Consider the following 23,322-nt stretch of genomic DNA (forward strand, 5'->3'; position numbering starts at 1 on the left):
TTCACAAGATGGGATTCCCTTTTTATTGGGATGAGGCTTTTTTAATTGGAGGCCTTAGGCTTTGAGCCGCCCCCTCAATAAATGTAGAGTACTGTGCTTTGGAAAAACAATATAATTTTTTTTTTAGTAAATTATATTTTGATATCTAAAATTTGGGATAAGTTTGATTTAATTTTTCAAGGACATCGAAGATAATAAATAAATTAGTACAACCATCAAGCTACAGAATAACAGGTCATACTGGAAGTGGCATTATTAAATCAAAGACTAATTAAACAAGTGGCATTGTTATAAAATACTGCAAACCTTTTCAATTTTGGTCTTTTGCTCTAATTTTTTACAGATATTAGAATGATTGACATCTTATACAGAATATCTACTTTTACAAACATTAAAGCGATAAGTGTAATCATAAAGCATCAGCAGTCAAGGAAGAGAAACTTCAGCCCAAGCTGACGATGACATGATATACCTTACTTTTATAAAGTTTGGCAGGATGTAACTATACTTTTTCTTTTTCTTTTTCTTTTTTTTTTATTTTTTATTTTTATGACATGGAACCTTACCAAGACAAGGCCCTCTAGACCCACCCCTGTAGAGTAAACCACAAATACACAATTCCACCTGGCAGAACTGTGTATCAGGTAATCTAGGAAAACTTCTAGCAGAGATCAAATTCAGGATGTCTAGATCTACAACTCATCCCAAGCCTCCAACTACAAGGCTATACCTTGATGGGTAGGCATAACTATACTTTTAATTAAAAAAAATTCCACATACCAAAATGAGATATTCATATGACAGGTTGAGGATATGTGGTTGCATACGACAGAGCGACATCTGCTACAGTAAGAGGAGCAGGGCATCTTGTTCCAAGCTACCAAATAGTACTTGCAGTGATGATAATCTCAGCATTCCTAAAAAGAAATGTTCCCCCCTCCCTCAGGGTGATCCTCCTGGCTCCTCCTAACACACATAAAGGCATGCATGTGGACACACACACAGTGAGAGAACACGAAAACAAATTTCGTAAGATGACATTTTCAATTGCATGAGTATGCTTACAACCAAAGCTAATCTCCTATCTTCTGTTGATCTAATAAAGCTACAAGTCAGTCCTAATCAAGCACAAAACTCGTGCAATGAAACATAAAGCTAGTCTCCCCAGCTTTATTAATTATGAGACCATATAGAAAGTACTTGAAACATACTCATTCAAGTTAAACTAGGAAGCAATTGACAGGCAGCCGAGTTCAACAAAATTCAAAGATAAAAACTATCTCAATTCAACATCCAAAGTCTACCAAAATTAAGTAAGGAGAGGAACATGGACAGATCAAATCAAGTTGTAACATATTATGCAAACAGTAGACCATACAAATCAATACATGAAACTAAGTGTTTGTCATTATCACTATGGGAAAGTGTATTATATTTGAGAACAAACTTTGAAAATTTTCCTACAGCTTTTCTTAATAGGAAATATGAATATTTTATTAACAAAATAAAATCCAAAGTATACAGGAAGTGTATACAAAGAATTTCCCTAACGATAAACAAAGAGATTTAAAGTCACTAAAGTCCACAAAAGAAGCAACTGAAACATTGCCAAACACCTTAGCGCACTAAAACAAATGTACATAAGAATAGAATTAAGATCCAGAATAGGTATCTCCACCCATTAAAACTGTGATTATTCCTCTCTCCAAACCATCCCCATAAGACAAAGAGCATAGTGTTCCAAATAAAAACTGCCTCTATTCCACCCAAACATTCATTTCCAATAAAAGTAAACGCCGACCATCTTGTAAGCATCATCAAAGTCACTTCCAAATAAAACTGCTTCTATCCCATAAAAACATTCCTTTCCAATAAAAAAATTATGCTCACCATCTTCTATGCATCACCTATGTCACCTCTAAAATTACCTAATCTTATATAATATATAAAATTTGAAACTCAAATAAAGTTTAGTCCTAGTTGAATGGTACCCAAATTGAAGATATACACGGTAGACAAATTCATAAACATCTGCATAATTTTACATATTTGGAAGTATTTGACGTTAAAACTAATTTCAAGAAATTTTATCCTTGTTAATAAATAAAAAATATGCAGGTACTTGATTTAAGTATGTTTTACTAAAAATAGAGATTTGAATAAAGAACTATTGTGCAATGGCCACGCCAAGATACAACCTAGATGAGCCATTAGAAAAACCTTTTATTGCTATTTCACAAAGAAATCAGAAATGAAGCTTAATGGGGAAAAAAAATAGAACGAATTAGCAAAGTATTTTTTAGCAATAGTTTCACTCTGTAATGATGATGGAAAATATATTGTATTGTAGAGTTTGAGTTTTTTGAAAAAGATCATTAATAAATGCAGCAATGTTTTTAACCAAAAAAAAAAAATTCATTAGATATTGAACACAGATTCATATTATGCATTAAAAACTGATAACCACTAAGATAATTTAACAAAATTAGCATTCAGACCCTACATACAAGAGACAATAACAGGCAAATTTTTTCTATCTGATTTGCAATTGCATGAATTAATTAAAAACTAGTTTTAGAATTAGATTTCCTCTAAAAGTCAATAATTATGGGCAATTTGCATGGTTATTTGTTAATAAGTTCAATTTATATTGCTCTAAAATGTAAGATATTTATATTCTATAAATTTTATCACTGGACTAAACTATGCTTTTAGAGTAATTTATTAAATATATTATTATATTTAATTAAAATAAAAATATATATATTGATTTTAACCAAAGTTTGCCAGTAAAATAAAAATGAAAGTAAAAATGCCCATGCATAGTGCTAGTAAAAATAAACGACCACAATTATTAACAAATTGAGCAATGTGGTAAACAAGCAAACAACAAACCCACCAGTTAATTTACACATGCAACACCAATTTGTCAATATTTATTCTAATATAACATCCATCCAAACATTCTTTTCTTTCAAATTTCACAAGCTAAAACAGATTACGAATGATAATAAAGGGAAAAAAAACCATTATCTAAAAACTCCATCTATTGCTTTACGATTTGACTGATATTCATTCACCCATGAATGTCAATTTTTCTCAATTTGTAATTATTGAAACTTGTTTTTTCTTTAAAATAATCGCTATAAACCTATCTGAATTAAGTAAGATGAGAACACCTTAGGAATTAAGGAAATTATGGTAATTGCTTTGCTTCAAGAAAGAAAGTAAAAAACATTTTACCGAGTTTGTTAAGTTTGCAATAAAGGTTATTATTCTTATTGCATTACTAAGACAAGAGCATGATATCAAGGCCAAATACAGTGAAATTCAATTGTAAACATATTGATAAAGCAGATATAACTCAACTTCAATGAAAAAGTTTATGTACCTGGCCTCCTCACAACCCAAGGACTTGGTCTTCAAGGGTGAACTTAGCTTCTGCATCTTTTAGTAACTTCAAAGGGAAACCAAGCACACTCAAAAGTCGAAACATGACTGTAATGCTTTACTGAAAGTAAGATGAAGCATTCAAATGGGAGAATTTGGATAGCTTCTGCATCTTTTAGTAACTTCAAAGGGAAACCAAGCACACTCAAAAGTCGAAACATGACTGTAATGCTTTACTGAAAGTAAGATGAAGCATTCAAATGGGAGAATTTGGATTGAATAAAGTTATACTGTTCAGATTAGCATTTTCCAGAAAAGATACAATGACACAGAATGTTATTTTAGAGAGTTTCAATCCTCAAGAAACAGGAATTAATTAAAAGTTCATAAAAATGGATTTAGATCAAAGCAATTCATATTCACATAGAGGTACATAAAACACTAAAAAATGCTTACAAGAATATGCTTTTAGAAGCCCCAATAAGGATATGGTTAAGACCAATCATTAACATTGTCCCAGGAAATTAAAATTACAACAGCCAAGCTTTAGTGCCAAAGTTTTGAGTCGGAGGTCCTCAACAAACTAATCAAGGTCATCCTAATGTATTCTTTTCCGCCATCTATCCTACCCAACATCATACCTTCAATTACCTCCTTAATTGACATGTCTGTTTTTACTTTTCTACTAATGTTAATTTAGGTCATCCTCTACATTTTTTCGTTCCTTTGACTTGAATCAGCCCACTCTTCCTTATTGTTGCATTAATCACTCTCCTCTGCACATGACCAAACCATCTCAAGCAACTTTCTATTATATTTTGATCAATAAAGGCCATTTCATCTTTTAGTGAATTTCTTCATTTTGAATCCCATTTTTTTCATATTTCAGTTTATACAGCTTAACATTCTCATTTTAGCTGCACTTATTTTATGAATATGTTACTTCTTAATAGCCCAACATTCAAAACCATACAACATAACTACTCATAATTTTTTCCTTTAACATAATAGGTATTCTACAATCACACAATACTTTTAATGCAGTTTTTTGTTTCATCCACCTTGCTGTTATCCTATGATTCACATCAGTTTCAATCTCTCAATCCTTATGATTCATTGATCAAAGATATCAAAAGAAATCACTCTCTGGTATCTCTTGACCATCAAGTCAAACAACCTCTTCATCTTTGTTCTCTTACTAAACTTACTCTATTGTTATCCTACTTAGTCCAAATCCTTAGATTCTAAAGTATCTCTCTAAATTTCTAATTTGACATTAACTCTACATCTAGTCTTATCCACTAAAACTATATAATTTGCAAAAAGCATAAACAAGGGACTTCATCCTAAATTGATCTAGTTAGTTCATCTATAATCAGTGCAAAGAGATATGGATTCAATGTTGATCGCCTTGGGAAATTAAAATTGAAACCCGAAAAAGAAAAAGAATAACTTCTCACTATTTATTATTGACATCATGGTCAACAATATCCAAGATCTTTGCGGAGCAATTCAAGATTACTTTGACACTTAACCACTTTCTAAGGGGAATAAGTGCATTCTCATTTTCCATTTCTTTAATCTTATACTCCCTCCGTCCCACTTTTTATGCCCTGTTTGAAAAGTCAAACTTTTTAAGGGAACATTATTTATTGTCTTGTCTACCTTTTCAAAATGTATAAGTTTCCAAAACTACCCTTAAAAAAATTTATCAAAAAATTAAATTAGTAAATTAATAGAGGTATAATAGGAACATTAGTAAATTAATGACTATTATTTTTAGAAACAAGACAATATTTTGGGACATCTCAAAATAGAATAGAGGATAAAAAAAGTAGGACGGAGGGAGTATAATTTATCAATCAAACAATAACAGTAGGTTTAGAAATTGGAGTCCCTACTAAAATAACACCCCTCCTATGGTTTGAAACCAAGACCTTTCCTTTTTTTAATGAAAGGGACATCACATAGTTATAAAGGCTATTAGATTTGTAGAATTTGGACCGACAAATATGTTTATAAAGGAAACTCTAACTACAACCAAGTACAAAGAAATAGCAAGCTGGAAAAAGGTGTCAAGTAATTCCTCTTTTTTAACAAAACAGAACTTACATCTACAAAGATATATATATATATATATATAGCCTTCAACAAATAAGTAAACACTGAAACTGCAACAAATAACTGAATGAAGTATTCAAAGAAGAAAATGTTGAGTAATTAGTTTAAACTAAAAACAAAATTTGTAAACATGCAGTTTCACATTCTATACAAGGTACACCAACATTAAATTAAGAAATTACATGCTTACTGCTCCTCCACAATACTTCTTCAATGGGAACAAGAAGAACCAGGCTCTTTGCCACCACCAGATGCCATTTTATAACTATGCTCCCACACATCTACAGGTGCTGCTTGTGCATGAGGGACATGACGGGGATGTTTCTCTCTTTTATCCCCCTTTATCTGCTTTAATGCATGCTTTAGGGCAGGCAACAAAGCTTCCACGCACTCAGCAACAGCATTTGGATTCCCAGGCATGTTGATGATCTGAATGTAAAGAAACTTATATCAAGGGAATAGAACCACCACACCTTGACAACCAAGTTATTTATAATTTTAATAAGTAATAAAATTTTATTAGAAAGAAAAAAGGCAAAGCCCTGGTACACGGGGAATATACAAGAGCACCCCCAAGAATTAGCATCTAGATTTACAAAGATCTAAAAAAATCAATAAGAGAAGTACAAGAAAGGTTCCCAATGTCTCTTAGCCATTTGAATAAAGATATCAGAAATAAAAGCCTTAATTGAAGCATTGATGTCTGAACTTCTTCAAATGTCCTGTAATATCATTCCTTGCATATACTCCACATAAACATAGGAGATTAAATTCAAACCTCTGAAATATGGTTTCTCTGAACATCTCCTCCCGATCAAGATGCAAGCTCCTTCACTGATCATGAGATTACCCAAGAAACTTCAAAAAAGACAAAACCCAAAGACCAAAACCTCCCCAGCTATAACACAATTTAGAAAGAGATCATCAACATCTTCCCAACAACCTCACACATGCAACACCAATCTAACAATAATTATGCCGCACCTATGAAAGTTATCTATTGTCAAGATTTTACCACGAACCATTTCCCAAATGAAAAATTTTACCTTCTTATGAGTCTTTTTTTTAGGTAACAATTGAATTTTATTAACAAATGAGAACCATCATTTGCGTATATTGGATGTGCTCCACCTCCCCTAACATCCATGTGCTCATTCACCACAACATTTCTATTACTGCTATACAGAAGAGGTCTGGGAATAACAAGTTAAGAGCCCCATCCTTACATCAAACATCCTGCCAGAACTTCACTCTCACACCACCACCAATTCTGAATCTAATCAATTTGTAAAATGACTCCCAGCCTGCTCTAGTCCCTTTTGCCAACCCCACTCCAATTTGACATTCATACTTCTTTGGATGTCCATCCCCATCTTGCTCCCCATATTTAATACTCACTACACACCTCCAAACATGACCTTTCTCTTGAGGGAAGCACCAATGCCACTTACCCAACAATGCAGGCTCAAAGGCACTTAATTTTTTAATGCCTAAAATCCTGTTCTCACAGGTAGTGTCACTTGCTTCCAGTCTATCAACTGAACTTTCCTCTCCTCCCCTAAGCCCACTAACGAGAAATCCCACTGCAGCTTTTCCAACCAATTAGCAACATTAGCAGGGATCATAAATAAAGACAAAATATGAGGGCACACTTGAAAGAGTGCTCTTGATGAGAGTAACTCTTACCCCTCCCCCCCCCCCCCCCCCCCCCCCCCCNGGAAGAGCCCAATAAGTCATAGGAAGTGCACTGACCTTACATGAGTTACATCCCATAATGGTGGCTTGAGATTCCAACTCAGTCACTTCTCCCACTCGCACCATTTCACTTTTATTTAGAATCGCCCTTAACCCCATAACTACTTCAAACCAAAACAAATATCTCAATGCCTGAATATGCCTGAAAAGAATCCCCATGAACTAGGGAAAAATCCAAAAGGACACCCATTAAGCAAGACTGAGAATGACACAAAAGAATGCATATATGAATCCGGTTCCTCCATTTCTCCCCAAAACCATCTCTCGCCAGCATGTATAGAAGACATCCCCATTGGACATGATCATACGCCTTCTCCACCATCCACACATTCATTTACTATCAAGTATCAACACCGAATCGAGGATATGACATCCCTTTGCAAAGCATTCTATGAGTCATACACCAATTGACACTACTCATTTCAGACAGTTTGCTGCTAAAACCTTATACAAGCTCCCTACCTAACTGGTAGGCCAAATATCCTTGATATTTTTAGCACCAGTTTTCTTAGAAATATTAACTATAAACAACACATTGATACTCCTTTCTTTTTGATAAGTAACACATTGATACTCCTTTCAAAGGACTCTCTCCCATTAAATTCCTAAAGGAATTGCATTACATCTTCCTTTGACACATCCCATCATTTTTTGGAAGTATGCATAGCAAAACCATCCGATCTAGCGGCCATCTCTCCATTCATTCCTGTAATAGCTCCACATACCTCCCCTTCATCAATAGTCTTTCTAACCAACCACTCTGCTCCTTACTTATAGAGGAGAATTGCATCGCATACACTTTTGTCACCAAGGCTCTGTTTCACTATATAGGTTCTCATAGAAACGGGTTATCCCCTCCTAACTCTCTTTGCTCTACTAGTAGCCTCTCATCCATCTCTATGCTCCAAACGTGATTTGACAGCATATGTGAATTTGCAAACCGGTAAAAAAAACTTCGTATTTCCATCTCCTTCTGTCAAATTTATCCTCAATATTGACTTCCAAGGAAAATCCAATCTAGATTCCCCTGGCAAAGCCCAATAGTAGATATCACATCAAATTAGATATAGAACCCCATCCTATCCATACCTTTCTCAGAAATTTGAATTTTATTAAGAAACTCATAAAAGTTCTATACAAAATTCTAACTCCGAATCATGTAAAGCATGAGAAAAAATTGCACACCAATGAAGCACCCCACTCTCTCAATGAATGTGCTCTGAGATTATAGCACCTTTATTCACTAAAATGGCAAATAAATCAGGAAAAACACATCTACACACCGAACATGCCAAAATGGAATCTGAATTCCATCCCCAACAATGAATCCCACATGCTTTGGAAATCTCTCCCCACCGCTTCGAATATGCTTCCACAAAGAAATCCTAGAAATATTTTCTTTTTTGGATTTGCGAATACAACTAAACACCAGTACAGGACTAAACCAATGACTACACCTTCAACCCCATGTTTGCAATGGTAGGAGATGCCATTGGTCCAAAGATCATTGGCACTTATGAAGCAGAAAATTTGGGTGATGATATTGATTCGTGTGATACATACATTTAACATACTATGTAAAAGATTATTAAGATCATCCATGAAAAAATTAAATCATTCCATTTGAAATAACATAGCATCTTATAATAGCAATTCAAATAGCATTTGAAATGACAACTATTAACTACAATATTGTTCATAAAACCTCACAAGCTGTCAAATACCATTCTATCAAGATTATTTGCAATGGAGATAGGTTCTTAACTAAATCTATCATCGTTTTGAGGTAACTTTCCAAAAGGGCAAACTTATGCATGCAATTTCTATGGGAAGAAAAACAGAAAATTTCCATTCTATGCACTTTCCAAATTTTCCATTGCATTTTGTATAGCCATATTATTTATAGTGAAATTGAGAAACCATTCCTCAGTTAATACCAGGCCATTCTGAAGGTTTTCATGGCAGGCCCCCTCCTAATTTCCCCTTTAAGAATCCAATTTCCTCTTTATTTGCCTGTTGACTTTACCAATAATGTTGAATTCACCATCAACGGGAAATTTTAAAGACTTGCAATTCCTTCCCATGTCAGAATATTTATAATAATAAAAAAATCTGATTTCACAAACAAATACACCATCATGATAAGAAATTAGCAAACAAAATAATTAGTGGCCTTACCAATGATGATCCCCGTATTCCAGCTGCAGAGCGTGAGAGCATAGCAAATGGTGTCACCTGTTTAAGAAAAGACAAAGGGGAGAAAATCAGTAACAGATAAGATTAATTTAATAAATGGATTTCAATTAAAGGACTAATAAAGAGTAACAGGTCCGTTGTTTAAACAACTAAATATGTATTTTTATTATTATTTTTATTTTGGTGGGAAAAGGGGTTTATGGGTAGCATTTAAGAATAGCAATCATTGATGAGGCTCGTTGGCTCAATACTTTGACACCTTTAGATTAAAATGATACTGTCTTGGCGTACATGAAACTATCATGCATTTAAAGGACAAGAAACTGCAGTTCACGACATCAAGCTCCTGTTTCTTAGAACGTTATACAGATGGATAGCTGCAACAAAATGCTTTTTGTTTTCTTCTATGTTGAAATTTAGATGTTATTATATTTCTGTTCGTCATTTATACCTTTTGTGCTCTTGTAATATATGTTTATTACTTATTACAAAGAAAAAAAAAAAAAAAAAAAAAAAAAAAAACCTTTTTCTACAAACTGATAGGGAGCAAATATACCCATGCAGAAAAGTACCACGAGGGTCCATTTATAGTGATAAAAGGAACAGTGTTTTATATAGCAGAGAACAGTAAAAATCAGATTAGAATAAAAGGTAAAAACATAATAATAATAATAATAATAATAATTTTATTATTACTATTATTATTAAAAAAATATGAAATTTCTTGCAAATCAGTCTCTGATCAGGACTTCATTTTAAAAAAATTTCCACAAGGAAATAATAAAAGATTAATAATTACACACACACACACACAGTGGGTCATGAACCCATGACCTCATCCTCCATCTTGCTTTTACAAGAGGAGGAAATGCCATTTGAGCAATTTAAAATCCTTTCAAATCAAGGAACTAAAATAATAAACAGAAATGCAGACAAGTATTCATCCCTTTATACACAAAAGTACTGAATTAGTAACAAACATACATAAATTGGTAATACCTTTAAACTCTCTTGCGTCATTACATGTATGAGACCAGGTGTTTCTTTCTCAATCAGCTCTTTTGTTGCTTCAGGGGTTACATCTCTTGGGGTGAAACCAGTGCCACCTTCATTGAGAATATTTGTCATAAAAAGGAAGAAAGCTTTTGGAAAATAAGATAAAGATATTATCGTACATTCATCCAAGGAAATGAAAGCCGGAAGAAAAGCAAGAATCTTACCAAGGGTAAGAATCAGATCCATTTTGTCGATATCACTCCATCTCTGTAGAACATCCTTAATCTTGCTCACTTCATCTGGAACCACAGCTGTTGCAACTACCCTTGCTCCTCCTAACCTTTCTGATGATGAATTTACAACAGAAACTGCCCTAGGACCACTGAAGATTTGAAAACATTCAAGAAATAATTAAAATTTTAAGATGTAGAGGCACAAATTGAGGGAAAAAGATAAGTACAAATGTCAAATTTATGGCCGAACTTAAGCTTCTCGACCAAAACAAAAACAAAAAAAAAAGTAACCTACTCTTTATAAGTCACTGGTTTCAGATGAGAAATGCTTCTTAATAAAAATGGAAACTTTTTTTTTTTTGATAAATAACGTAAAAATATTATTAATAATAAAACGATTGCCAAGCCGAGTACATTGGGGATGTACTATGAGGGCACAAATCAAGAAACAAAAGAACAACGGTCAAGAAAAATAGAAAAGGAAGAACAAGAAAAATGAGAAAAAACCACACTCCATTCAAAGAGAGTGTGTAAGAAAAAAGACTTAATCTCCAGCAAAGAGCGTTCAAAACCCTCAAAGCTTCTAGCATTCCTTTCTCGTCAAATGCACCAAATCAAGCAGTGAGGCACTAATTTCCAAACATCAATGTGACGATGTCGCGCAAACTTTCCTTGCCAAGCCTCAAACAACTCAAGAACAGTATGAGGCATAACCCATTGAATACCAAACAAGCAGAAAACCAAAGACCACAACTCCCAAGTTATGGAGCAATGAAGTAGAAGATGATCCACCGACTCCCCACACCTCTTACACATATAGCACCAGTCAAGCACTATCACTCGTCTTTTACGAAGGTTGTCTGTTGCCAATTCAAGTTTTCATATATTTCTAATAAGCAAGTCCAGCATAAGTCACAGCAATTCACAACATTTGCCAACGATCAGCTATTTACACGACCCTTCGAGACCACAGCCCTAGTTTCACAAGTACTGAGTGAGGAAGCATTGAGGCATTGACACAAAAACATAGTTACATACTAAGTTGCAACCTGCACCTTTGCTGTTGGGGATGGTTTGGGGGAGGAGGAGTTGGGAGGGAGTATGCATTGGCAAGAGCTTATTGAGCTGAGCTCCAAAGCTATCACAAACATATTGTGGCAAAGTATTTAGTGCTTCCAATGTTCCACTTCGACAAGGAGAAACATCAACTTTGCTATTTTGCTTTGGCATCAATTAAGTGACCTTTTTGAAACAATCATTCAAAAAGGAGTATCCAGATGCATTTCCAGTTTTGGCATTAACCTTCCAATTTCAAGTTGAACATCATTAGAAGGAAGAAAAATCAACAAATGGAAATATCCAAGGATATTATTAGCCATTATCAGTGCAATAGTTGATAAGCTACTAATTCTCCCAAAAATTTAAGCTACCAAGAAATAATGAATTTAATCATTTAACCATAATTCTAACATACCTAACCAACTAATGATACCTAAAATAAAATACAATTTACAAAGAAAAATACATTGTACTTCCATAATTAAATTAAACTAATTCAAAAGTAAATATTTCTATGTGCTTCCCGCATCGAATGATCCGCTAGAACGAATTAGTGTTTAAAAATCTAATTAGAATTGGAGGATGATAAACCAAATATGTGTTTGTTAGCATCGGAATTAATGACCCAAGATGGGAATGAATTGGCCACTCATGAAACATTACCTGAATTAACTAATTTAGAAATGGAAGAAGAGGGAAGTGTGGTGCATAATTGTTGAACGAGCTCGCTAATCTGAGCAGTGAATGCATCATAAGAATCAAAACCAAGAGTTGCATGCCTAAACGGAGTAGTAGGTTGTGGTTGTGCAGTTTTATAAATGACCTGATGCACACAATCTAGCTTGTCATATTTTACCTTACAAAGGCTCATTATGATTGATACAAATATTGATAAAAGCGCACTTAAGCGTGAAGCATCAAAGCCCTAGGGCTTTTCGCCTCTAAAGCGAGATGCATTTGAAGAAGCGTGCCTTTTGGAGCATGTTCAATAAGCTCAAAGTGCAGTTTTCTGAGCATGTTAAATTTTTTTGAAAATAAAAACATAAAAATTATGAATTGTAGCCATCTGATCTTAATACCATAGAAATAAACCGTTGGTATGGCATATAAAGTCAATTTTATAGTATGCTACTATACACTTAGGCCCACCCCTCCACCTTTACACATATTCCCTTGAATTTTCCGCTTCATACCAAAAGTTCCATGTCCCAAAACTCCTAGTTCATTCATGAAAAAAAAAGTATGATTTAATTCATTTGTGACAATTGTTAAGTTACTTTAGTCGCTGATGTTGAACACATAATGTACCATGCACTTAGACTTTCTTTTATTTATTAGAAACTAGAAAAGAATCAAGTACACAGGAAGTCTACCAGATGTATATCATGCTACAGTAATCAATGAACTTTAATAAGTTTGGGCATGAGAAACTTCTCGATGCCATCACCCATTTAATTAGAGTTCTTAAAAAGTGAGCTTTCAACTCTAGAATTCTCCTCTCACACCCGTCAAAGTTACTTTCCTTTCTATCCTTCCATATGCACCATAGTAAGCAATGAGGGATAGCCTTCCTATAGCACTATTCCAATGTCACCCAAATCGACCTTTCCAGCAAGCTAGTAAATCAACAACTATTCCAGGCATCACCCATCAGACCCCAAAGAGAGCAAAAACCATATTTTACAATTCTCTTACAATAGGAGAACACAACATCAAGTGACCCACTATCTCCCCACTAACCTTACACATACAACACCAACTCACCAATACAATGTTTCACTTCCTCAAGTTATCTGTTGTTAAGATCTTCCCCAATGAAGCAACCCAGAGAAAGAATACCACTTTTGTTGGAACTTAAACTGTGCAGTTAGACTTATATTGATTAATACTCATTAAGTCATTAAGTGAATAAGCGATAAAAAGAATGATATAAAAAATTATATTTCAAATTACATGATTACTTGATCGCTTGACTATTGTATCACCCATTAATAATTATTTTCAAATTTGTTACATTATATTTTTATAAATGTGCGCTTCACTTCAATCAAGTGCGCGATTTGCACCTAGGGTCTAGAAGGAATTTGCGCTTAAGTATGCCTCGCACTTTAACCTACAATAATTGGTACCACCACAATGATCAAACCATGAGAACCACAACAAAAAGCCACAGCCTCCACAACCACAATGAAAATCACCAAAAGAATATCACAGCTTCCACTACTCAAAACTAAAGTAGAAGACTCTAAAGAACTGACAGTGGTGCCATTCACTGTGGAGTTTTGTCCCAAGGATGAGCGCAATAATCAAGAATAAGTATTAGCAGCTAAAGGTAAGGTCTCACTAGCAAGAATCCAGTCTTTGAACCCATTTAGATCAGAGTTAAACCAAATAACAAAGAAGCAATCATTAAGACCTCCCAATGTTGCTTCTGTTGCTTTAAATCAGTAGTAAAAGGTCAGTATTGTAGTAATTGATTCCATACTTTCTTAAGATCACTATAATACTTAGAAAACAGTTTCTCAGACTGTTTAGTAGTGAAAATCTTTTCATATATCTCATAAACATGAGAAACATTACTCTGATACGACAAATTCTGCAATAGTCTCAAATCTTCTTAAAAAGAGTCATAAAATTCAATTATAGTAGCAATTTGATTTCCATGCAATGCCACAACCATCCCATAACAATTGAATTCTCACTCATCCAGATCTCATAAGTATCTTCCTTAAAAGTAGGGTTCTCCATCAAATATTTCAACATTTGTTTGCCCACAATTTGATTTTCACTGCGTGTGTGCAAGCCAAATAAATTATAACATTTGACCGAAAAAATATAGTCACATCATCACCCAGGGCAAGAGATTTTTCTTCAATCATATCAAACACATTTAAGGAAACATAAAACGATAACAAAACTCAACAAGAATGATTAACCCAAAACAAAGGAAATCTACCAAATCAGAGCACACATATAAACCCAAGCCACCAAAAAAAAAAAAATTCACAAATTAAACAACAGCCCCACAGAGTAAAATTGCAACAAACTTTCAAAAATTTTCATTCTCCAAGGCTGACCAAACTTCCCAAAGCCAGAAACAAATCAACAAGGAAATCTAGATTAAAATTTTGTGAACGGCCGAAACTTTGAAAGTCTCAAAATCCACAAAATTATCCACCAAACCCCATACATCAGCAAACAACCATCACTACGGGCTTCCTAAGTCATATCCGGGCCTCATGGGAGTAGACCCACCACAAAACTAGCATACTAACTCCGAATATCACAAATAAAAAATATAGTGCCAAAAATACCCAAAAAAAAACCACTGAAAAATATTAAAAAATCATATAAGATGGCTTCAAAATACTATGGATCACCATAATCTGGCTTCAAAATACAATGGATCACCATAATCACCAGGGGAGGCCAGCAACTCATATCATGTGGTCACCGGAATCTAGTGATCATGTTGGTGTTGAAGTCAGCAATGTACGAATGCTAACGTCAGCAAACCTTGATCATCTAATGACAACCTCTAGATTGTTCTAATGTGTTCTAGGATTGGATTGGTATACTTAAGTAATTCTAACATGAACATATTATGATATTTTTCTTATTGGATTTTCAAGTGAATTGATGATCAGTATGAATTTAATTTTCTCATTATTCACCTTTTAGGGAATTTGAGGAATTTTGAAAGAAGCATAAAAATGTGTTTTGGAAAGAGAGAGAAAGAGAAAGAGAGAGAGAAGGAGCTGTATGAGAATATGGTGGTGATGTAATGCAATGAGTTTAATACTTGCATTTTCTACACACACAAAGACTCTAGAGCGAAAGTGAGAAGGTAGAGAAAGAGAGGGAATTCACACCTCAATATAAACTCAAATCTGAAAAAATTTAAAATTTACTAACAATCAATCTCCCTTTACAATGCATGTACATGGATATTTATAGCTAGAAGTTAGTTATTGCTGATGAGATCATCCATAACTAACTCACATTTATCACATGCTAAAATACAATTGTAACATATTAATCACATAATACAAGTTTAATAAAGCACATTGGCTTTTACTTCTAACAACTTTGTAAAATCTAGCATGCGCATGTGCCACTAGCTTATTTTCCCTCCAAATGTTAAATACTACAACAAACTTGGCACATGTGGAATTTACCACTATAACCATATAGCACGTGAAATTAAGCCTTTAGGCTTTTTTTGGCCTTGTGCCATGTCACCATGCCACATCATCATCATCATCCATGTTATGCATTAGTGATGAGGACAAGGAAGAACTCAAGGAAAAAGAAGATTAAATATACAAAGATTCAAGAATTGTGGTCTAGTTTTGATGTCGGACCTTCTTTGCACCTTTGATGGGTCATTTTAGTTATTAGTATTGAGTCTTTTAGGTTGAGAAGCTGCTGGATCAGTTTTAATTAAGTTCTATTAGAATAAGGGCAATTTTGTAATTTCTAGAAATCTGGAAAGGGATGTCCTTGGCCGTACCAAAGGCCCATGAGTCTTATTTTATGTTTACGTATTATTAAGTTTTTATTTAACTATTATTAGTATTTCTATTCATTCTAGGAATACGTTATTTAGAGTCCAAGTCCTACTAGGAAAAGGATCACTATAGCCTCTACATAAAGGCTTTTTTGTAGTCATGTTATTTCAGAATATTTTGATTAATAAAATTCAGCAGCTTATTTTAAGCTTTGTTTGTGTGATGCAAACTTCTCCAAGGTTTGATGCCAAGGAACCCTAGGTGTGATGCTTAGGAAGACCTAGGTGTTATTGCCTAGTGTTTTATTTATGTTATTTTTTGTTTATCCCCTGTTTCAGCCCAAACAGCCGTCAACATTCATACTTTTCTGACCTAAACTCTTAAACATCACTCCTTATTCAAGAATTCATCAAGAAACCTAGTATAGTGCTGAACTTTCTTAACGGTCCTGCATCAATTAGACTCCTGAATTATGGTGTAAGCATTTTTCTACTTTTTTCTTTTTTATTTTTTAAAAACTAATTCAGGAAGATGTGTAACAGATGTTATAAACACAAAGTGAGAATGTGCCACAATCTCATTAGGCAGTGCACATGTGAAATTTTCATGAATGTTGACAGAAAAAACAACAGTACCATCAGGTGTCACAAACTGATATTTAGGGGTTAAGTGTTTTACAGTCAAACTAGCCACCAGGGGGAGGGAGCTATAATAAAAAGGTTCTACTTTCAAGGAGAAAAACACAGAAATGGTCACAACATAGAGAAAGCAACTTGTAGTACAATACCTTCGATCAGGCCCAGCCCCTGATGCAACAGTATCACTCACTGTAAGAAGAGCTACTCTGACCTCAGCATTCTGAGACTCATCTGAAATTATTTCTTGCGATGAACTTCCTTTGGAAGCAGAAGTTGAATCAAATGATAAGGAACTATTGCAAATGGAAGTACTGCTTAAGTCAGAAATTATAATGGCTGAAACAGAAGTCCCAGCAGATATGACACTGCCTTTTGCTGGCAACTCCAACAAAGCATTAGCTGCCTTCATACTTAAAAGCCGGCTGCTTCTCTGATGACCAGTACTTTCAGCAACAAAACTGATAGAAAAAATGGATCCATTATATTAATGCAATTGGGAGCAGAAAATGAAATAAATAACAAAATCGAGGCAAAGTCAAATAGGAAATCATTTCCTACAAAGGATCCACTTCAAACTTCAACCATAAAAGTATTACACTCCCTATCCTAAATGACACCATATCAAAAGAACTTACCCAGGATTGCCTGAGCCATCATTGACTTCCCACCTAATAATGGCACGATGGAATTCTGGTCGAGCTAAATCTGTCTTTATAGGCTGCTGAAGACGAGCCTGCACTCTGCATATTATAAAAGAAAAGCAAATGACTATCAATCACTCTACTAAATCACTATTAACAAAATTGAAAGGGGAGAGAGAGAGAGCTCTATTTTTAAGCTTTAGCAACCTGAAAAGATGAGTGTTTCCCCATCCAGAAAGATGGCGGATGGTGGGGATCACAAAAAGATCAAAACAAACTATACAGCTCACTGGATTCCCTGGCAACCCAAATGCAAGTATTTTTTTCTGCATTATGCTCTCTGCTCGTTCTAAATTGATCTCAGCAAATGTCAAAGGTTTCCCTGGTTTCATGAAAACCTGAAAATGCAATCATTTATTCCCTATTTGGTTAGTTACACATGCACCCAATCAGTATTGAACCCAATCAAATATCAAACTATGATAATATATTTATATATCTATGCTTATCAAACTCCAGATATCTGGATCAAGTCTCACACATCATGATATTGAGCAGTTCGTTCCAACTACCAAAGTACAAGTTGCATCAGACAACTTCTCAAAAAGAATAGGCCATCGGTCTACCTTACTATAATACACTGTCCCTCTCTTTGCAAGCAATGGCTTGACAAAATCCTTGTCTCCCATGGAAACACCTCCAGAAGTTAGAAGAATATCAATCCCAGCAGATAAAGCAGTATCTAAGATTCTCTCAAGTTCATCTTCATCATCCCTAGCAATGCCAAGGTCAAGAACTTTGCACTGCTGTTGTACTGCAGCTGCCAGTAACATAGCACGGTTGGAGTCCCTAATCTGCAGTAGGTCAATGAGCTTAACTTATAAATGACATAAAAGATATAAGCTAATCTTGCCCAAAATCCAATGCATTTTAGGAACCTCAGATGAGCCCCATAGTGTAAGTTTTGGACAGAAAAACCAATGTGAATATATTCCCTTTTATAACAAAGAAGTATTCTGAGCCCTTTAACAACTATAAGGCTTATCAAGAAAAATAATAAGAAATCGGGACAGAGAGAGAGGCCAAATTATGCAGTTTGAAGCTCTTTATATCAATTAACAATCGGATTGGCCTTACTTTTTTTTCTTTTCTTTTTTTAAATGCAGTTTGGAGTAAGTGTGGTACCTGGCCACGACTCAGAACCTTGGTTGCTGGCTCTGAGAGCTCATCTCCAGTAGAAAGCACACCAATTGTTGGGGTAGGATATACCTGCATTACAACATTAGCACTCAGTAACAAGATTTTTTTTGGAAAAAAAAAAAAAGTACAAATGGTTGTACACTATATCCTCCCCAGAGGTCAGTGTTTGACTATATTTTAAATACAAAATAAGTAGTATTACTACCTTCACCATCATTACCCCCATGGCAGCAAGTAAGCCAATTTCTGAAGCACCTACTCTTTCTCCAGATTTTAAAACTATGGCATCTTGTTCAATGTCGCATCCCTGGCAAACACTTGTCAGCTTAAAGATATGATAGCTCAAACAAAAAATGATGCTACACACATGATAATTTGGGCTTTTATTGGATCATATTGAAGGAAGACAAAACCATGCGGAAGTGTCAATTGTAACTCCCACATCAGACTCTTCATAGCAAGCATCTCATAACGATCCTTCTATTTGTAAAACAGTCCTTAAGTAACATAATTGACACATGATACTAGCAAAAAGGGGCAGAACCATGAGTTTTTTTTTTTTAGGCGGGGGGAGGGGAGGTGGGAAATATATGCATCCTTCAGTAACAAAACTGACAAGTGACACTTGCATAGATTTTACAATCCCTCTAGTCCAAAAGTTTTTCCTTAAGGATAAAACATTCTTTTCCTCTGCTCTGCGTGCATCTTATATAATGTCTTTAAAAAAACTGTCCTTTCGTCCCAAAGAATCCTCAATCTACTTTCTTTATAAGTAATAAAGTGAAAAAAGGCAAAGAAAATGGGTGACCAAAAAAAATATGATATCAACTCCTAACTAACAATTTATAAATCATAAACACAAGAATAACCGTTTGCAAAAAGCCAAAAGCCATGGATCTTAATGTGTCTTAGGAGTTGGTATTGTTGCAAGAATCAACTCATCTAAATTTAGTAACAACTACTCATGCTACAACCACATTGTTAAAAAAGTTGATGGGCCATAGCCCTTTATTTTAAAGTAATAAGAAAATGTAAATATATTCATAATCGTTTGAATGATTTTTATCTCTACTATTTTATTTATCAAAAAATAATTGACTGAATAATTATTTCAATAAAATCATAAGCATTATTCTAAAGAAAAAATGAATCATACCACTGGACGTATATCAACACCTTCATTAGTTTGTACCAATATTTTTACTCTTTTTGATTCAACCGAAGCATTTTCAATTTGCTCAGTGTCCTCAACTTGAACAACTGCATCAGCACCATCAGGTATTGGTCCTGGGAGAAAGAAAAATCAAAGAAGGGAATGGAGGGATCATATATTGATATGAAAAATGAAATTTAACTTGCAAATGAATACTTTGAAATATCTAGAGCTTAAAAGTAATTTCAATGGCTACAGAAATTTTCTATGACAACTTTTAAATTTTATTAGGTAAACATTATTTTTTTGGACAAGTATGAACTACCACAATTTAGGATATAGATGGATATCTTTAATGTTCCAATACCCTAACCATTGCAAAAGACAACAGTTAAATTTACCACAGTACATCTAACTAAAATAAGATTAGGACTGATTCATCTGTCAAGCTGTATCTTTGAATTGAAAAGGTCTTTCAAACTTGACTCAAGAATAATTACCAAATAGATGATGCAAAAGTGGAAAGAGAAGGCAGCTTCCAAATTTTTAATTATAGTATTTTAGTATGTGGGCAGCACATGCATCATCTAATAGACTTAACTCTTTATGGTTTCAGAGATCATGGCATATGGTGTTTTAAGTTTAGAAGTTACGACAGTTATTTTACATAAGATAGAAAACTTCGTGCAGAAATTTAAAGGATCTCTTCGTGAGTACTTTTATATGTGTGTGATGTTGACAATTTTCCAGAAGAAACTTACTGTCCAAAATCTTTCGTGGGTTCCAACCTAGTCCCTAGGTACTTATTACAAAGATTCCATTATGGTAACAGATTTGGACTATATGGTTATTATATACGTTACTTAGGTCTGCGGAAGGTCCTTCCCATCAAGTGAGTTTAACTATTTTAATTTAATGAAAGCCTAATTCTTAAATTCTTCATCTACATTTTCTATTTATGCATCATTACTAGTGCATTTCCACTACCTTTAATTTGAAAGGCAGTGTATGAACTTGAGAGTTGAGACTACTAAGCTATCCTGCTTCGGTAATACTTTACTACCCTTTTTTTTATAAGTATTTTACTTCCTTTCTTAAAGCACCATGTTCCAGCCACATTGGATTACACCAACTTTTTAGATATAGCATGGTGTTACTTGCACTTTAACATTCCAAATGAACTAACTTTGGGACTTGATGCTCTAACTCTAACATGCACAGGTACTTGTCCCAAAAGCTTAAGAAAACAGATTTTTTTTTTTTTTCATATCAATAAAATCTCACAATCATGCATAACAAATTCAGAGTAAGCATAAACAACCTCCAGTTGTTACATATGCAACAGTTCCAGGAGTCACAATCACTCCAACTCCATCATTCCCAGCTCTTGCTTCAGCAATAACCGAATATTCACCTGGCCCATCTGCAGCAATTACAGCATAACCATCCTGCCCAAAAAATGATCTATATCACCAATGATCCCAAAATTAAAGCATGAACTAGATCTAGTATAGCTTATCAATTATTTAGAATATATATATATATATATACACTTTGGTTTGGGTCAAGTTTGATTTGCCAACCTAGTGTTTAAAACTTGCATTTTACCTACTTCAAGTCAATCCTTTAATACTTTTCTACCCTCAAATCATTAAATTTCGCATGTATAAATTAAATGTCTCGGGAAAAAAATTAAAAAACATGCAATAGCTTCCTTATTACAGTCCAAATACATTAAACTTATAAACCAAAAGCAGTACAATAAGACCTGGGTAATTTGCAACCCAAACCACAAGTAGCTAAAGTGTAATCTTCCTCGAAATTAATTACCTTAACAGAAGCTGGATAAGGGGGCAAAGGATCAGGTGCTCGAATGTCCTCAGCCAAGACCTTGCCAAGAGCATCGAGAAGGGGAATGGTCACAGGCGGTAGACGTTGAGCCACGCTCAACACTATTTGGAGAGCCTCGTCTACTGAAACCATCGTTGACTTGGTTCTACATTCAGTGAGCTTAGAAGTGTCCTCCATTCTGATTTTACCCATTTTTCATGACAATCATAGTTAGAGAGGAGTATGGTTTAAGAATACTGATCTAATTGAAATGCAATGCCACTCATATCTTTGAACAAGTTTTTTTTTTTCTATTTCTTCTTTTGTTTTTTGGTAAGTTACACGCACACCCAATGGGTCTTTGAAGTTTGAACCTGTGACCTCACCCTCCACTTAGAATTTGTAAGGGAAGGAGTGCCAGTTGAGCTAGAGCTCATTGGCTATATCTTTGAACAAGTATAGCAATAAACAAAACCTCTATTACACACAATTGAAATGCAAAAACCAAATACTGTAGAATGAAAAGGTCTAAAGGGAAACTGCCAAGACAAATGCACACATAGAGTCAGAAAATTGTGAGTAAATCATTAGCATTAAAAAAACAAAAAACCTTAAACAAACAGAATTTAAATTTAATCTCTGCCAACACCAAAAACCAATTGGTGTAATAAAGAGCAATGATCACATGCATACGCCATAGGTTAAAACTATCTCTCCAAGAAAAATCTCAGGCTATTCATCCATGTGGGCATTCAAAAAATAATGAACTAAGAAAATTAGAAATAATGATAAAACTGGTGCCCATAAGACTAGCATAAAGCTAGTAAAGCAAGCTCATGATATATAAAATATGATCACGCACAAGTTCAATGCGTCCAGTCAAACCGATAATCAAATGGTTTAGACGCATTAGAGAGAGTTACCTTACCCCCAAAGCTTCAGGCGACGGCGACGGTGAGGAGCTTGCGGTCACGGCGGTGGTGTGCGGTGAGTGGTGATCGAGAAAGGTAGAGGTGAGAGTCGTGGTGGTTGGCGAGGAGATGGGTTTGTTTAGTGCAGGTAAGGTGTTTGAGGTTTGGTTTGAATGAGAATTGTGGACTTGGGGCTGGGGGGCTTAAAATGGAGGTGTGATGGTTTAGAGAGTGAGGTGGTGCGCTGTGAATGCGGTTGTGGGGAGACGACTAGAGATTCTTTGTTCTTTCTTCTTTTTTTTCTTTTTCTTTTTCTAAGATAGAGACCGGGGCAGGTCGAAATATTGGCGGTGTATGTATGGATTATATGGAGAACGAATAGGATCTCCCAACAAAAATTAAAAATAGTAAGTTTTGAAAAGTCTTAGCCTGATTGGCATTAGGCTAAATTTGAAAATAAAGATGAATGTCTTCATTTGGGACTTTTTTTATATATAATTTCTTTTTGTAATTATTTAGTGATAATTCAATAATCGGAAATAATCGAGGATGTAGAGTCTTAGATAACTTATTTTAGTAAATATATTGGGTGACAAAACTCTTTAGTCATTTGGAAATTATTTTATCGTTCAATTATTGGGGATGCATGAATGAACGGGCACATCATACTTGCACAAGCAATAAAATA

The 23,322-nt window shown here is 34.6% G+C and overlaps 1 protein-coding gene across 5 annotated transcripts; it reads right to left on the bottom strand.

Moving 5' to 3' along the window:
• Positions 1-268: 268 nt before the first annotated feature.
• LOC111987726 (molybdopterin biosynthesis protein CNX1) lies at positions 269-22,979 on the bottom strand. Of its 5 annotated transcripts, none has more exons than XR_010626590.1 (16): positions 22,652-22,979; positions 21,724-21,922; positions 21,215-21,341; positions 19,897-20,027; positions 18,946-19,047; positions 18,726-18,809; positions 18,167-18,394; positions 17,748-17,938; positions 17,535-17,639; positions 17,049-17,357; positions 10,683-10,840; positions 10,462-10,568; positions 9,445-9,501; positions 5,694-5,940; positions 3,392-3,457; positions 269-966 (listed from the first exon to the last, which is right to left on the bottom strand). XR_010626590.1 is itself a non-coding variant. In XM_065767401.1 (15 exons), the coding sequence occupies exons 2-14, from the start codon at positions 21,919-21,921 to the stop codon at positions 5,722-5,724; spliced, it is 2,016 nt and encodes a 671-aa protein (XP_065623473.1). In that variant the 5' UTR covers position 21,922; positions 22,647-22,979; the 3' UTR covers positions 3,479-3,572; positions 5,694-5,721. The 5 variants fall into 5 exon arrangements, 3 of the variants coding, with proteins under 3 accessions (XP_065623473.1, XP_065623472.1, XP_065623471.1); XR_010626589.1 differs by having other exon boundaries at positions 22,647-22,979; XM_065767401.1 differs by lacking the exons at positions 269-966; positions 3,392-3,457 and adding an exon at positions 3,479-3,572 and having other exon boundaries at positions 22,647-22,979.
• Between the last annotated feature and the right edge of the window lie 343 nt (positions 22,980-23,322).

Source organism: Quercus suber, unplaced genomic scaffold (assembly GCF_002906115.3).
Source record: "Quercus suber isolate HL8 unplaced genomic scaffold, Cork oak 2.0 scaffold_801, whole genome shotgun sequence".
NCBI classification, from domain to species: Eukaryota; Viridiplantae; Streptophyta; class Magnoliopsida; order Fagales; family Fagaceae; genus Quercus; species Quercus suber.

Coding starts and splice junctions, on each gene's coding strand:
- LOC111987726 (XM_065767401.1), bottom strand. CDS start 21,921: ATGGAGGACACTTCTAAGCTCACTGAATGTAGAACCAAGTCAACGATG. Junction 18,810..18,945: donor TGGGGGTAATGATGGTGAAG/GTAGTAATACTA, acceptor GTTGTAATGCAG/GTATATCCTACCCCAACAAT. Junction 9,502..10,461: donor TGACGCAAGAGAGTTTAAAG/GTATTACCAATT, acceptor TTTCTTAAACAG/GTGACACCATTTGCTATGCT.